Raw genomic sequence first — 15,947 nt, 5'->3', positions numbered from 1 at the left:
TAGCTATTAATAGTCAGCAAATTAATAGTTTATTAAGGCAAAAGCTATAGTAAATGGTTTATTAAAAGCGAAAATTGTAACTTAAATTTTAAAACCTTAAGAATATTTTGAAAAATGTGCATTTTAATGTGATGTATTGATATGTGATGCATTTTAAAATGGGGTTTACTGGAGACAGTCAAGCGATACCTTTGAATCTGTTGTTTCTGTTTGCTCCAAAATCTGTTCTGTAGAAGAAACCACATCTGCAGAAACCTGCAGAAAAAAACAAACATTTATTAACGTAAACCACATGATTGATTACCTGGTTATGGACTATGTCTGGTTTAAATAGAAGAGTTTGCAATACATGGTGTATTAGCTGATTTCTTAAAATGCAGTTCTTCATTTTGTGATTTTAGCTCCTCTTAAAGTGCCCCAATTATGCAATTTTTAAAGCTTCACAGTTTAGTTTTGGAGGGCTCCTACAACTTTGAATATGCACTGCAGCATCACCTCTTTTCTCACAGTGTCTGAAACAGTTTGTTCAAGAATCTACACTCTCCATATCCCTACACTTTGAGAGTCTATGGTGCTCTGATTGGTCAGATGGCCTGGTCAGTTGTGATTGGTCTACCGCTTACAGCTTATGTCAGATATTAAATGATTGTATCTGAACCTCAGCTTTCCCTGTACTTGTAAATGTTTACTGTACAGTAATATGAACAACAGAAATGCCAATGTGATGACATGGTGGCTCAGTGGTTAGCACTGTCAACACACAGCTAGAAGGTCACTGGTTCAAGTCCTTGATGGGCCAGTTGACATTTCAGTGTGGAGTTTGCATGTTCTCCCCATGTTGGCGTGCGTTTCCTCTGGGTGCTCCGGTTTCCCCCACAGTCCAAAGACATGCACTATAGGTAAATTTAATAAACTAAATTCGCCTTAGTGTATGAGTGTGTGTGAATGAGTCTGTATCAACCACATTTTAAGCCAAATTCCCGATCGTTTGGAAGTGCATCCAAGGAGAAGAAATCAGCGTCTTCTTGAAATAACAACACAAACCAAACACTTCCTCAGATATATTAACTATAGCTTTAGATGTTGTGCAAACAGTCACTAAAGACAGTAGACTGACATTATGGAAAAAGAAATGGAAAAGCCTTTATAGATTTGAGGAGGAAAGGAGATTGAAATTCCAGTCGACTCATTTCAACAGTTTAGAATAACTTCCTTCTTTTGGGAAGAACAACTCCATTAATCATGCAGTTTGATCTTTAAAACCTTGCAGGCCGTTTACGATTATAAACAGCTACATTACAGACAGCATGATAGCGTGATACCCAAATTAATCATAACAGGGGCACTTTAACCGTGGCACAATCACAGTATTATACATCACTTGTGGTTAAACAGAGATTAATAAGCTGTTAGATTTTTTATAACACAGATTTAAAAGGATAGTTCACCCAAAACGGACAATTGTTCCACTTCACTTGTTCCAAAACCTCATTGACTTTCTTTCTTCTGTTGAACACATAAGATGATGTAAGGGTCCATCTATTAGTCCTATGATGGAACTAACAGCATGGGTGAAGTTTAAATGCGTGTAAGCCTTTTTAGCACATGTGAAAAGAATTTTTTTTATTTGTTAAAATCTATTTTAATTTGTTTCCAACTCCGAATTTTAATCTAACTCCAATTCATAATAATTTTGAATCATTGAATCAGTCATCTGCACATCAATAACTGTCAGGTTTAGCTCAGCTACTAAATACGACATCCAAAGACTACGTCGAATAGTTCGGACTGCTGAGCGAATCACTGGTACAACCCTTCCTACTCCCCAAGGACTGTACTTATCCAGAGCGAGCAAAAGGGCTGCCAAAATCACTCTGGACCCCTCACACTCAGCACACTGCCTCTTTGAACTTTTACCTTCTGGTCGACGCTACAGAGCACTGTGCACTAGAACAGCCCGACACAGAAACAGTTTCTTCCCTCAGGCAATCTATCTCATGAACACTTGATGATAATAATTGCGGAACCAACATCACTACTTGCCATACACTTTTATTCACATATACACTTATTTAACGACACACTTTACATGCCAATTTGCACATAGCAGCTGCACATATAACGTTGTATATAGAAATAAACACGTACATACACTTGTCAATTTGTATATTTGCATTCACTACTTGTATTTTTAAAAATATATTTATTATCTGTTTTTTGTCCTGTCTCTTTATTCTGTTGCACTGTAGAAACTCTGTCACGAAAACAAATTCCTTGTATGTGTGAACATACCCGGCAATAAAGCTCTTTCTGATTCTGATAATAATTTAAATTTAGATTCATCTAATTTAAGCTGATCACCTTCTAGGTTGTGATTTGGTCTAATTTAGATTGATTAACCTAATAAATCTTTATCTTCAGTTAACGGTTCATTGTTTATTCGAAGTCACTTTGAGTCAGTATGCTGGCCAGTTACATCTGCTCACAGACACATCCTCGCCAGTTCTGGTTCTTAGAAGATAAGCTAATTTCCTTTAAGTAATAATAGGCCCCATGCTTGCTCATACTTAAAGAAAGTTTGATTTAGCCCCTAGATTATATCATACTAAGTCAGTGATTGTCAGAAATCACCAGGTCTCTAATGCTGTGCTTATGCTCCATCCATTGAGCCTGAATGTATGACTAATCCTGGCCGTAGGCTGCGGAAACATCAGCCTAAACAATCTACTAGATTTAAGTGATCTCAGGAGATATTAGAGTTAAACAAGAATTTTACATTTATTGTCAGGCAAAGACTTTTCGTTCCAATTTACATAATTAAACAAAACAAGCCAATCAAGATTGTACAACATCAACTCCTCAAAGATACATTTAAGAGTTAGAGATTAATACCTGACCATGTAGAAATACATTGCAGCATATAAGTCCTGATGCAGAGCTCAGAGACTTAAACACTGCAACGGGGTATCCTGACTACAGGATCCCACAGACACTTCTCCACATTTCCCTTAAATACTCAAATCATCATAAATTCAAGACAATAAAAGCTTCACCAAGAATCTTGCCTGGTCATGAGTTGATGTGAAGACCATTTTCCCTGGAGTGGAGCATCTTGCAAAGATCTTATCAAAGTCAAAACCCAAATTAACTGATGTAAGAGAGATTGTAAAATATTAGAGTGAAATTAGGACCACTTTACCAATCACACAAAGACATTTAAAATGACACCAAACATGAATATAGAGCCACAAGATACACCATATTAAAAACTCTGTGTGGAGCTGCTCTGGTGGAGAAGGTAAAGTCCAGGGCAAAGAGGGGAGCTCAGGATGCATGATCGAGACAACCTGAACAACTGGTTTCCTAGCTGATCTTCTTCTCAGATTAAAAAGCTTATTGTTTTAGTTCCTGACCATTCTCGTGGTCTTGTCTCATGTGGAGTTCCATAACAGTTTTCAGGGTTTCATATTATGGAGAGATATAGCCATCCTTACAATGAAATTTGACAGTTGTAAACCTGTAACCATTAACTTTAGAGTATTTGTTTTTATGTCCTACTATGGTCATTAATTGGTAATCTTTTCAGCTTTCTTCAGAATATCTTATTTTGTGTTCAACAGAATCAAAATAATTTAAAGGTTTGAACCACTAAGAGGGTAAATAGTGAGTAAAATTTAATCTTGGGGTGAACTGTCGTTTTAATCTATGTATATAAGAAAACTATAGACAAATATATACAAAATTTGCATAATACTTAAAGGTATTATGTGGTTGATTACTGCAGGGTGCATCAGAACAAAAAGAGACCCTATGAAAAAAAATGAAGTCATATTGCCCCCTACAGGATGATGAATGAAACGTACATCATAATTGAATCCAATAGTCTGGAAACCATAAAGCTTAGAAAAATCCATCTTTTTAGTGAACTTAAATGTCAAAAATATCAAACTAAAAGTGTTAAGACAGAATCTGGAAGAGGAAGAAACCAGGTGAAGATGAGGAGGAGGGCAGTGATCAATGTGGTAAAGCACAGAACAAGATAGAAGATCAAGAAAGCACAGAGTTATGCCAACTGGTGGAAAAGCTATAAAGGTCGTGATGGGAAAAGCAAGCATGTAAAAGAGTGAAGGATGAAAGCAAAGAAAAACATCAGGAGGAGTCCAGGGCTGAAGTCTGATTCCTCTCCATTACCTCCATGGTTAACTCCCCATCCTCAGTTTTCATACAGTCTTCATAAATGTCATTGTCTTCCTCAGAAGCATCTTCCTCCCAATCTCCTGCATCCTCATAGAGCTCCTCCTCTTCCTCAGACTCCTGCTGTCTCATCACATTAGAGACACACACATGCACAGCGGAAGCACAAATAACACCATGCAAACACACACACATACACACATAGACAGCGTTAACTGAAGCAATGGAGAAGCAGATATACGCACAACCAATTAGCTAAACTGGATAAGTAGTCAAAGAACATAAACACAGGATTTACTATAGTACAGAATATTAAATTAATTAGTAGCCCAGAAAAAAGTATGAACATTGAAATATAGAAAAAGAAAACAACTCGAACAGTTATGCTTATACGGGGTTAAAGATGTTTCTAGGTTAATAACATCAATTATGAAAAGCCATTAGAAGTCGGTTCTTAAATCCTTGCCTCCAGCAGACATACAAAAGCTCTGAATTTTAATACATCTTTCCTAAAAGCACACACAAGGTCTGAGCCTCTCAAAAGTTACATTTAATTTAAAACATAGCCAGTTTTAACCTGACATGAAGCATTGCTTCCTTAGAGCTTGTTCCTGTATTTATAGATTCAGAGATGGATGTTAAATTGAAAAGAGAACAAAAGATAATATAATATAATCAAAATATTCATTCATTCATTTTCTTTTCGGCTTAGTCCCTTTATTAATCCGGGGTCGCCACAGCGGAATGAACCGCCAACTTATCCAGCACATGTTTTACGCAGCGGATGCCCTTCCAGCTGCAACCCATCTCTGGGAAATAATAATAAACTATAATAATATAATAAACTATAATAAAAAGCTGTTCAAATAGAAATGCACAACAAACGATGATGTCTTTTTTTATATTTTTTGATGTAACTGTTGTATAAAAAGCAATAATAATAATAATAATAATAATAATAATAATAATAATAATAATAATAATAATAATAAAAGCGGTCAGCTGGTAGCACGAAAAGAAACATAAGCTTTCAGTTACGTCATACCGCCCGTAGAGTTTGTTTTAAAGATGAAATGCAGCCATACGGATAGCTCTGGCAACATAATTTGCGCTCTCTAGAAATGTATACGGGGGTACGTTTTCACAATGAGCCCATGTTGCATTTTAAATATATGAATACATATACTGTGTGTGTGCACTCATACCTGTGTTTCTGTCAAAGTGTCACTGCTCCTCTCAGTGATCCAGGTGAGTCTTTGCTCTGGTGTGGATTGCTCCACAGTCATCAGCGACGCTCCAGATTTTCTCAACACATCTTCCTCTACGTGCACAATCTGTATCTGGCCGCTCTCCTAAACACATATTATACTCAATACATGATCACTGACTCTTGATCATTAGATTGTAATACAATATTTTGTCTAACCTGTGTCTCTTCCTCAGTGATAGTGGGAGGGACACCGAGGGGCAGGGCACTCAGGGGCGGGGCAGTGAGGAGTGTGGTACAAAGGGGTGGGTCAGATGTTTCCTGCACCTCAATGGTGTATTCTAGAGCCAGCTGAAAGCACATGAACACAGTGAGCATTGTGTGTGAACTGTATGTTTATCTGCAGGGTTAACACTAATATGTATACCTGTTCCAGCTCCAGCAGTTGTTTCTGCAGTAGTTCTGCTCTTTTGAACACTAGGAGTGTATTTTCAGCTTTGTCAGGAAGACACAGACCATCCTTGCAGTTCTGGATTTCAGCTACTGTCCTTTTCATCAGGTCAATCCGGTCTTCGGTAGCCTACAAACATAAACAAACCATCAATAGGAATCAGCTTCTTGAATATAACGATATGCTTTGACCCATATTCATGGGCAAATGTTTAAAGCAGGGGTCTCAAACTCAAATTGGCGGGTGGCCAATGACTGACAATTCATATGGGTTGTTTTAACATTTAAGCACAAGAAAAAAGTGGAAACCTGATGTAACTGATGCATTCAGACATTCTTCCCCAGAGTATATGCAGTCAAAGCTACTACCTTTTGTTTCTTGTACATATTAAAGAGGTAGTTTAAATTGCACTGAAAATACTACAATTTAATAATAGGCATAATAATAATTATTATTAATTATAAATAATTATAACAATTAGTGTCCCAATCAATTGTCGCTTAACCAAAAATTTTACAGATAGCGTAGGGCAGCAGAAAGCAGATGGGGTAACTAGTGACTTTACTGGAAATTGTTCTTCTCAATATCTTTCTTTTTTGTATAACAACAACACAGAGGGGGAAAGTATGTATTTATATATATTTACATTTACTTTATCATGTTCAATTCAGCCAGCAGTAAAACTTTACTAATGCATATTTGTAAACAAATCTTAATATGCATATGAGGAAAATCCATTAAATAATACTATTTGAATAGAATATTAACAAAATGACATATTTACACCACCAGCATAAATTGTACGCCATGAATAGGTGTTTGTGCAACAAAATACAGGTGGTAAAAAACTGATTATAATCAAATGACCCTTGAATATTTACAAAAATAGAGCTTTAGTAAAAACAGAGCACTTATGGACATATATTTCAATGTTTACATCAGCCCCAGTAATAATCTTCATAATTATAATAATCTACATAGAAACCGAAAGTAACCCAGACATACAGTATAGTACTTTAAATGTCTAGTAGGTGGGGGGTCAGAACCACAAGTGACTACAGTATATGCGACTGTACAACAAAGATAGTGATTCAAAAATATATGTTTTGATGGGCCAAATCTCATTATATTTTGATATCAGTTGCGGGCCGGAGGGAGGAAGAGGGAGGGCCGCAAATGGCCCACGGGCCAGCGAACCCCCTGATTTAAAGTCTGCATGAACCGGAACCTGCAACCATTTTTTAGTTCCTAGAGAAATGGAATATTAAATGAGAAAACAGTGGGCATGGCTTGATTATTCGATTGGATGCAGTAAAGTAGGCATTTCATTCAGAAAGATCAGGATAAGGGTTTCGGGAGAGTTATTACAACGTAACAGACACCCCCTCCTACTCACCATTTCTGTTTGTTGTCAGAGCACTGCCAGAATTGACAGTTGAAAAAGCGTGGTTCATTATGTTAACCACGCCCAATACCTCAGACAGACATAATCTAAGAATTTACCGCAAAACAAACAGGAAGTGCATTTTCATATTTTAATTTTAGATTACAAGGTCAAAGAATTCTTTTTCTTAATGATGCATGCACAGATAAATTGTTCATCACAAAACTAGCAATGTGTGCTAACAAAATCAATATGGTTAGTTTTGATTTCATGTGTACTTTAAATGCATTAACATTTTACCTTAAGACTGTCCTGGCTGATGTCCTCTTTGGTGGTTAGAGTAGATCTGATTTTGTCTACATCTTTCTCCATGACTTTGACCTCTGACTCAATAGCGTCCACTTCCTTAAAAGCACACACATAAGCAGATTTTCAAATACATTTGAAATTAAAGAGGATATATGTAGAACACTGGTGGCCATAATGTGAACTACAGCGTTGAACTTATTGCTTATGTTTGCACACTTAACAGGTAAAGTACAATATATTGAATATGATTAAATACTTATGGCAGAAATAGTTTGTTAAAAATACTTGAGTGATATACTGTATAACTATTATGTTGACATCATTCAAACTTCTGATGTTTAGATACAGCCAAGCACAAAATTATTCATACCCCTGGCAAATTCTTAAAGTTACTTTTGTTCAACCAAAAGGGTTTTTTTTTGGACCGGAAATGACAGGCTCGCCCCAAAAGATAATAAGACGATGTACAAACGGTATTATTGTGAGGAAAAATAAATTTTCTCAGCTTTTGTTTACATTTGAACAAAAACTTCAAGTCAGAATTTGCCAGGGGTATGAATCATTTCAAGCTTGACTGCATTTATAATGTCGAAGGACTAAGAACATCATCATGAAAGATTTAAATATTTAAAAACAGCTTGCTCTGAATAACAAAATAAACAGTAGAAAAATGACAGCAGTGAGAAAACAGCAGTTAAGAAAGCATTTGGTCATAGTGATATGGACAATAATATATTAATGGATGATAACAGATCCTCACTGCTGCTGCATGTTCCAGCTGAGAAAGAGGTCCCAGCAGGTTGTGCTGCATGTCTGCCACACGTCGATCTGCATTGGAGAGCTGTTCCTCTAATGGACTGACATCAAACACGCTTCCCATCTCTGTCAGCACACCACCAAAACCCTGTAGAGTCCGTCTCATCTGAGCAGAATCATCTAGAACCATCTAAAACACACACACGCACACGCACACGCACACACACACACGTAGGTAATGCTTATTATGATGAGAATGTTAAGCTTAACAGTGGTTCCCAACATGTGGGCTCACCAAACAATTCACGTGGGGTGACTCAGAGTTTCAGGGTTGAATCAGATACCAGTTTGTTGATAAAAGAATTTTAATGGTTTATTTGATCTTTTTAATAATAATAAAAGTGTATTTTAATTCCAGCTACTTGAAACAAAAAGCTTCCAGAATTAAGCAAATTTCTTCTAGTAATTCTACCTTTATTTAAGCACCACCAACTGTTATAAAGGGAATTTACATTTTTATTCAAGCTATTACTTTTAAACTATTAAACAAAACAATATATTCAAGATTCTAAAAGAATATCTAGAAAATACTGTGCATTTTAGTAAATCTTAGTGGGTAACATTTATAAATCAACCAACCAGCTTTTTTGTTTGGTTGAAATCTGGCCATTGTTGTTAATGTTATTATTATTTTAATTAATTAACTGTTGCAATTATTAAAATCCAAACAACTGATAATTAAATTCTTGTCTGCTAGATTTTTTAAGGGGTCCATAAGGGATTTTCTAAAAAGGTTGGGAACCTTTGGCCTAATGCTTAAAGATCTGGGTCAGTAACTGAATCCTTAAAGTTTTAAACTCAACAGCTCATCCAACTAATTGTATATACTGTACAATAACACTGGATAGGAATGCCAAGATGTACATAATTAAAAAACAATTTGCATAAAAAGGTATGTATCCATTCAAGTTTGATAATTATGTATCAGATAAAAGGATACAAGCATAAACTACAATAGAAACATATTTTTATATAAATCACTATTGAATATGGCATCTGGCAGAGGGAAAGCCAAGTTATTATGGAGAAATTCAATATTTATTATTATCGATTTGTCATGCTAGTTCCCCAAGAAATGGCAATTTTATTCACTTGAACACACGGGACAGAAACTATTCTATTGTATATTCACGTTTTATGTCAGTTAAACATTAAAAAGATCATTCCTTGGGAATGTAAGAGTAGCTAATGTGAGGATTCTGGTTTGCTTACTCTGTGATAAGTAATAATCAGCTAAACAATGATGTGTTTGAGAATAATACTGTACCTGCAGTGCGTTCACATGACTGTCCAGGCATCTGGCCGTGGTGTATGTGCAAGGTGTTGTAAGCCAAGACTGAGCCTCTGAGATCCAGCTCTGTGAGCCCTTCACCATGTCCTCATGCTCCTGCAGCCAGTCTCGCACCTACAGCAGGTACAGTATATCACACATACACAATTCAATTAAGAATTCATTTCCTATTCTGCTGTTTTACTTGAATTCCAACTTTAATCTTCAGCTTCTTTCCTTCTTCTTAACCAAGTAAGTCCAACCAGTTACAATTATTTCTCGAAGCTCTAAAATCTTTGGGCAAGAAATACAACTTTCACATAGGAAAAATAAATTATTTTGATAGATGCATCAAAATCACATGACCTGGGCTGGGTTTCTCAATAACAATGCATATTGGCTCTTAAGACCGTCTGAACACTCATTGAAACTTCATGTGCGTTTCCCAAAAACGCACATACATAATATGCTCCTTAGGAGTCACTTTCCATTTCCAAAGTGTTAAAATATACCCTTAAATGGAGTCATATCCTGAAAGTTTAACCCATTAATCGTCATCTCATGTTAATTAACAATCAACACATCTCTACATAAAGCAGCTACCTGTAGACCGAGGCACAGAATGTCATTCATTCATTTTCCTTTGGCTTAGTCCCTGATGTATCAGGGGTCGCCACAGTGGAATGAACTGTCAGTTACTCTGCCCTACGGCTGGACAAAAAAACAAAAACTAAACTTTTTAGGTTAAAGGGTAAAGAAAGAAGTTATTTAAATTGTTTATTATTTTTTTTATTCATTTAATTTAGATGTGTATTTCTATTTTTGTTAGCTTGTTTTCTGCATGCTCATTTGTATTACTGCACTATAAAAAAATCATTAAAAGTGTACAATAAAGTACAAAACATTTCATTATAAATCACACCCCATAAAGAAATTTGATATATAGCAACAGTATATATGGCACTGGCCAATAACATGACCAAGTATAAAGCCTACTTAACAAAATATCACAGGTAAAATGACGTTTGTGTGTTATGAAGAACTTGCGAGAAAATGTAAGAATAACGGGATTAAGTGGACTATTCCTTTAGCTTGTATCAGAATGCAGCAAAGCATCATAAGAGACCTTGCTGAGGAAGGTGGTCCTCTGTTCGGCCTGTTTGGTGAGGCGTGTGTGGGTCTGCTGAGAGTTGACCAGGTTGTCCAGAATCAATCGTGTCTCATCTGGATGCATTTCACTCACATCCTGCAGCTCCACCTCGACTGCAGCCAGACGAGTATGTAAGCCGTCCAGCTCATCCCACACTCGCTGTAATATAGAGAAAACACATTCAATCCCAGTAACTTTTTAAACTATTCTCTAAACTTCACCATACTGTTAATATGGATACAAATTGGTTCATAGTCAAACAGACCAGTTTATCACCACAATTAATTTGATGGTCATGAAGAGTAAGAAGGTAAAGTCCTTAGTAGTTTGATAAAGCATCTATAGTGACTAACCTAACTTTAAAAAAATAATAATAATGGACATAATTGTCTTAATTTCACTCCACAGGGTAGATTACTACAAACTGTAGTCCATTATTGAGATGATGAAAATTGGCAACATAATCTAATATCAAATTTTAGAAATGCATTTAATACAAGACAAAGAAAATAGACTCTAAAAATTTCATCAACAGCATAAAGAGATTAATTAAGCATAAGCTGAGGGTTTGTGAATTCATGAAAAGCTTGTAATATATAATCAATATATAATCAATATATAATAATACCTTAAATAGATTATTTAATTTAAAAAACTGTATATTGGTCAACTGTTCTGTAAGCTGTAAATCAAAATGAATACAATGAATAAGATGCAAAACAAAATGTGACATCTAAATTCATGACTAGGCCCACACGGAATCTGAGTGTGTAGATATTTCCACAGATTTTTGAGCCCATCATTCAGTCCATTTGCTTACTTATGTAAATGTGCGTAAAATATATTAACTCAGATTTTATATTGTATTCAGTAATATTATCGAATAATATGCAAATGGTTTTATGGTTTATGTAGGTTTTTTTAATCACTTTCATCATTTGGTGAAGTTTTGTTCCTCGCCACTGTCACTGTCACTCGTGGAGCTGCGCATCAATGGATTTGCTCTTCAGTGTTTGGACTTTCAGTAGCAAAACTAAACCACACTGAATTGAAATAAACTGAACAACTTACTAGAACTTCTATGTTAAGCTGCTTTGACACAATCTGCATTGTAAAAGCAAGCGCTATAGAAATTAAGATGAGTTGAATTTAATGTACAATACAGTTTGTTAAGTAATATTTCTCCTTTGAGTAGATAAATTATATGAGAGACTTTGTTTAAAAAACATACGACTCTAATTGTATTTGCATTGTTAAACTTAAAAGTTACAAAGATGTGTTTATTTTAAAAAAGAATAAAAATAATAGCAAAAATGTCGGCGGATTCAATGACCAACCTTCTGTGTGCTCTCAGCTTCAGGGAAGTTCAGACTCTTCTGCTCCAACCAACTCTGAACTGATCCCAGACCTGCTTTAATCTCTGAGATTTTAGCACCCAGCCTATGAAGTGGGCCACTTTTCTCAATGGCTGTCTTCACCTGTGAGCAAGATCGGAACAGTAATGACACAAAAACACACATATGTCAGTTGAAGTTCTGAAAAAAATGAAACACATGAGTGTCTATGGAACAAAACTCTAGTTACAGAAGAGGCCCAAATCTTAATTACCTTGATTACTTAACTTAAATTACACATATATGTGTGTATTTGTTTTGGTACATGCACATAACCAGGGAGAGTTCGGGTGGTTTGAACGACCCACCTCCAATGACCAAAAGGTCCAGAATTTGTCCTTTTAATTACTTTATATAATTTAAAAATATATATATTTTATAACAGAGTGTAATTTTAAATAACTATAACCAGTAATTTGAATCCTATGGAGCCTCAAAGCCACAATAATGTGACGCGAGTCATGTGACATACTGTAACCCACCAAGTGGTAACGTTTGAATCTTTGATGCAACATCCTCATCCATACTGAGTAATGCCATGGGTTGAAATGAGAAAAACAGATGGAAGAAAAAGCAGGCAGCAGCGTCATTGTGGAAAAATATTGAATATACATTAAAAAAGACAGTATAAGGCTAACATTCTTTATTTCCTAACAGATGAAAATCTGTCACTACCATGAGGTTCTAGACTAACTGGCAGAATTAGCCGGGACGTCCTGTATCTTGGGCATTATTGATTTGTCCCGTGACCTCCCATTCCATATTGCCATTAAACTTTTTGAAAATAACTGTCCAATGAAGGCTTTACCTTCAGCCTTCAGCTGTCACTTCACAGCAAAAGGCACTAATCCTGTCATGTCTGTGTTTTTGAGGCTGTTTACACTGGTCAGTTAATTTTTTTTTTCTGATTGGATATAAGAGAAGTCTTCTCTAGGAGAAGTCCCCATAAAACTAAAAAAATGTGTTTGGACTGACAATATTTGCACATGATTCTAGTAAGCAACATGACAAAACAGTAATTATTTTTGTTACTGCAAAACGCATGCACATTATTCCAAAAGACAAGCTAATCCAGCACAAAAATATTTATAAAATGGCACCAAAATGCTGTATTTAAACTTCTTAATCAAGTACAAAATGGGTGGGAAAATGCAAGAAAGGTCCACTTTATGAGAAAAGGCACCCCCCCCCCCTCCCTCACTAGGCTGGCTACGGTCCTGTGGTAGTTTTCTTTTTGTTTAATGACATGGGTATAACCTACAGTTGGTGTACTCTATTGTTGTGGTTTATGAGGACATGTCTGATGTACTTGTAATCCAAAACATTTAAAAATCATACTTACAATTTTGCCACAGGTTTCCTGTGAGGGTGTTTGTTTACAGGTAGGGGTGGGGCCATTTAATTAGTGTTTTTACTGCATAAAATACATTATGCTTATGGAGAGACCCTATAAACAACCAATACCAATTTTGTGTGTGTGTGTGTGTGTGTGTGTGAGTGTGCTAACAAAGGACATTTAGTTGTTTTATATTTTATCTTTGAATGAGCACTGAATATACTGCTGCTCTTGCTCTAGTACTCACAAAATATTCAGTTTTTAAACAACTGTTGCTTATATTTAACAGGAGCATTCTCAACTCAAAAACAGCAGGTCTGTAAACACGGATGTCAAATTTGAGCTTTGAAACTAGACAATTTGGGAATTACTCTAAAGAGTGCATCAAACCTGCTCCTCCACTTCCTGTAATGACTGTGAGACTTCCTGTAATAGACCCTCTATCTCTTCGGGAATTGATGTGTTTTTGTACATCATCTTCAAGCTTTCTGAAATACGCTGCAGAACGGCCTTCCGGGTGCACAGCTGTGAGTGAACCTCCTGTTGAGCGAAATGGGACATTACTCATCAATTAAGGTACATTAGCAAAGAGTACATTTATGTACTGCACAAATAACCTCTTTCCATGCCATCCATTTAATTTCAAAATCACTTTTCCGTACAAGACTATTTTTATAAAACTAAAGTTCATCAAAACGCCATAACAAGAACACAAAGTACTGTAAATGTAGAGACACAGGCAAAACATCTGAAATTCTTGTTTTCGTTGAAAAATGTAATGATATTAATTATGATTTGAAAACAAAAAAGAAACAGATTAAGTTTAATAAATGCTGTTTCTGCCTATCTAAATCTTAATACAAATAACATTTTTAATTCCAAATGTTAAAACTCTTAAACATGTAAGAAGAGTTTTAGTGTATGTACCCTTTTGTGCACATTATTTTCAAAGGCATTATTGATTAGGACATCAAAAGCATGAATATTATATCAATGTACTCAAATATTGATCTCAATTCATGAACTACAGTATTTTAAAGAGCCCCTATTATGGGTTTTTGAAAATGACCTTCCATGCAGTGTGTAACACAGCTCTAAGTGAAGTGAAAGATCCAGCTAAGGCTTAAATCTGAAAGTGCACTGTGTTTAAAACTATTGACTATTGATAAAACATCAAACAAATGGTTGACTCATAGTGGTTCGAATGAATCGCCGCTTTAACAAGTCTTTAGCCATGTCGGCGTGATGGTGATATGGAACATAAGCCCCGTACATTTGTTGAGCACGCAGACCCGGTAAAAATTTAAACCTGAAGTGCTCTGAAGTGTGAGGGAAAGTGTGAGGGAAAGTTGGTGTTATTTTCCCTACCCAAAGTAGGCATGGAACGATAACCGTTTTCAAGGTATACTGCGGTTTGGAAAAGTCAAGGTTTTAAAACCGCCAACATTTTCTGCTATACTGTTTAAGATTATGTTTATGTATGTTATAGATTTTTTTTATCAAGGTTTTTTTTCGTTTTTTAGGACCACAGTATCTCCAACAGAAAAGATCTCCAAAGATGCCATTTAAATGGTAAAGAAATCTGTTTTTGAAACTAATGAAGACAGCAGAAGTCAATGATTCAATTGAATTATTTAGCCTGATATGTTTACTTTTCCAAAATATTATAAATGTTTCTCAAAATATACTGTGTTCAAAGGGGAAAAGTTTTTTTTACCCAGACATTTAAAAAATATATAATTTAGAGCAGTAATCACAATACCGTGGTACCTTGAAACTGTGATATTTTTATCCAAGGTTATCATACCGTCAGAATCTTAAACCGGCCAATGCCTAACCCAAAGATGAAGCTGTAAAGAGTTGAAGTTTATTTTTGCAAAATTACCTCAGAATTATAGCCCCAGCCTTGTGCTGTGTTCCTGTCATTTTTCTGACGAGTGCTTCAGCAATCGACACGCTTACAACGGGGGATTCGTTGGCTGTTTGTTAAAAAAAAAAGTTCAGAAAAGACTACATGGGACTTTGTCAGAGCTTGACTGGAACTTTACAGGACACAGTTCATGGATCAGTTTCTTCCTCCATTTCACAAGTTTAAGTAACTTTAGTGGGATTAAAATGGTTGCCTCCTTGTTTTCTCAAACTTGCAAATGATGTATTTAATTGTGTTTTGTTACTTGTAACCGCTTTTACTGCATCTGGTTAACTCTTTAATTCTCATATCGTGTCTAAAACCATGTTGAAAACGTGATGCGCACAGCTTTGTTTACGAATTTAAATGCGTTTGTGAGCTCGCGATCCTTTGCCGTTTGTTGTTGCTATGGCCACTGTCAGCTGTATTTACACATGTGCTGCGGTCAGGTTGCAAAATAGTTCAGCTTTGTGAATTACTGTGTGAATTAATGCTGAATGTGTGTCATGGTTAAGGATAGAGTAATA

At 35.8% G+C, this 15,947-nt stretch overlaps 1 protein-coding gene across 1 annotated transcript in view; it reads right to left on the bottom strand.

Annotated features, from left to right (window-relative positions):
* Nucleotides 1–15,947, bottom strand: part of syne2b (spectrin repeat containing, nuclear envelope 2b) — a 200,381-nt gene that overhangs the window by 111,904 nt on the left and 72,530 nt on the right. The window contains exons 66-76 of the mRNA XM_056471431.1: nucleotides 13,902–14,051; nucleotides 12,119–12,259; nucleotides 10,758–10,940; nucleotides 9,629–9,766; nucleotides 8,306–8,491; nucleotides 7,537–7,641; nucleotides 5,829–5,981; nucleotides 5,621–5,752; nucleotides 5,400–5,546; nucleotides 4,192–4,317; nucleotides 190–255 (exon numbers count right to left, since the gene is read on the bottom strand). Coding sequence (XP_056327406.1) covers nucleotides 190–255; nucleotides 4,192–4,317; nucleotides 5,400–5,546; nucleotides 5,621–5,752; nucleotides 5,829–5,981; nucleotides 7,537–7,641; nucleotides 8,306–8,491; nucleotides 9,629–9,766; nucleotides 10,758–10,940; nucleotides 12,119–12,259; nucleotides 13,902–14,051 — 1,527 coding nt within the window. The remainder of the gene's footprint in view (nucleotides 1–189; nucleotides 256–4,191; nucleotides 4,318–5,399; nucleotides 5,547–5,620; nucleotides 5,753–5,828; nucleotides 5,982–7,536; nucleotides 7,642–8,305; nucleotides 8,492–9,628; nucleotides 9,767–10,757; nucleotides 10,941–12,118; nucleotides 12,260–13,901; nucleotides 14,052–15,947) is intronic.

The sequence above is a fragment of the Danio aesculapii genome, chromosome 13, assembly GCF_903798145.1.
Source record: "Danio aesculapii chromosome 13, fDanAes4.1, whole genome shotgun sequence".
Lineage (NCBI taxonomy): Eukaryota > Metazoa > Chordata > Actinopteri > Cypriniformes > Danionidae > Danio > Danio aesculapii.
The sequence above is the reverse complement of the archived record's forward strand: the minus strand, read 5'-3'. Positions and strand labels throughout refer to the sequence as shown.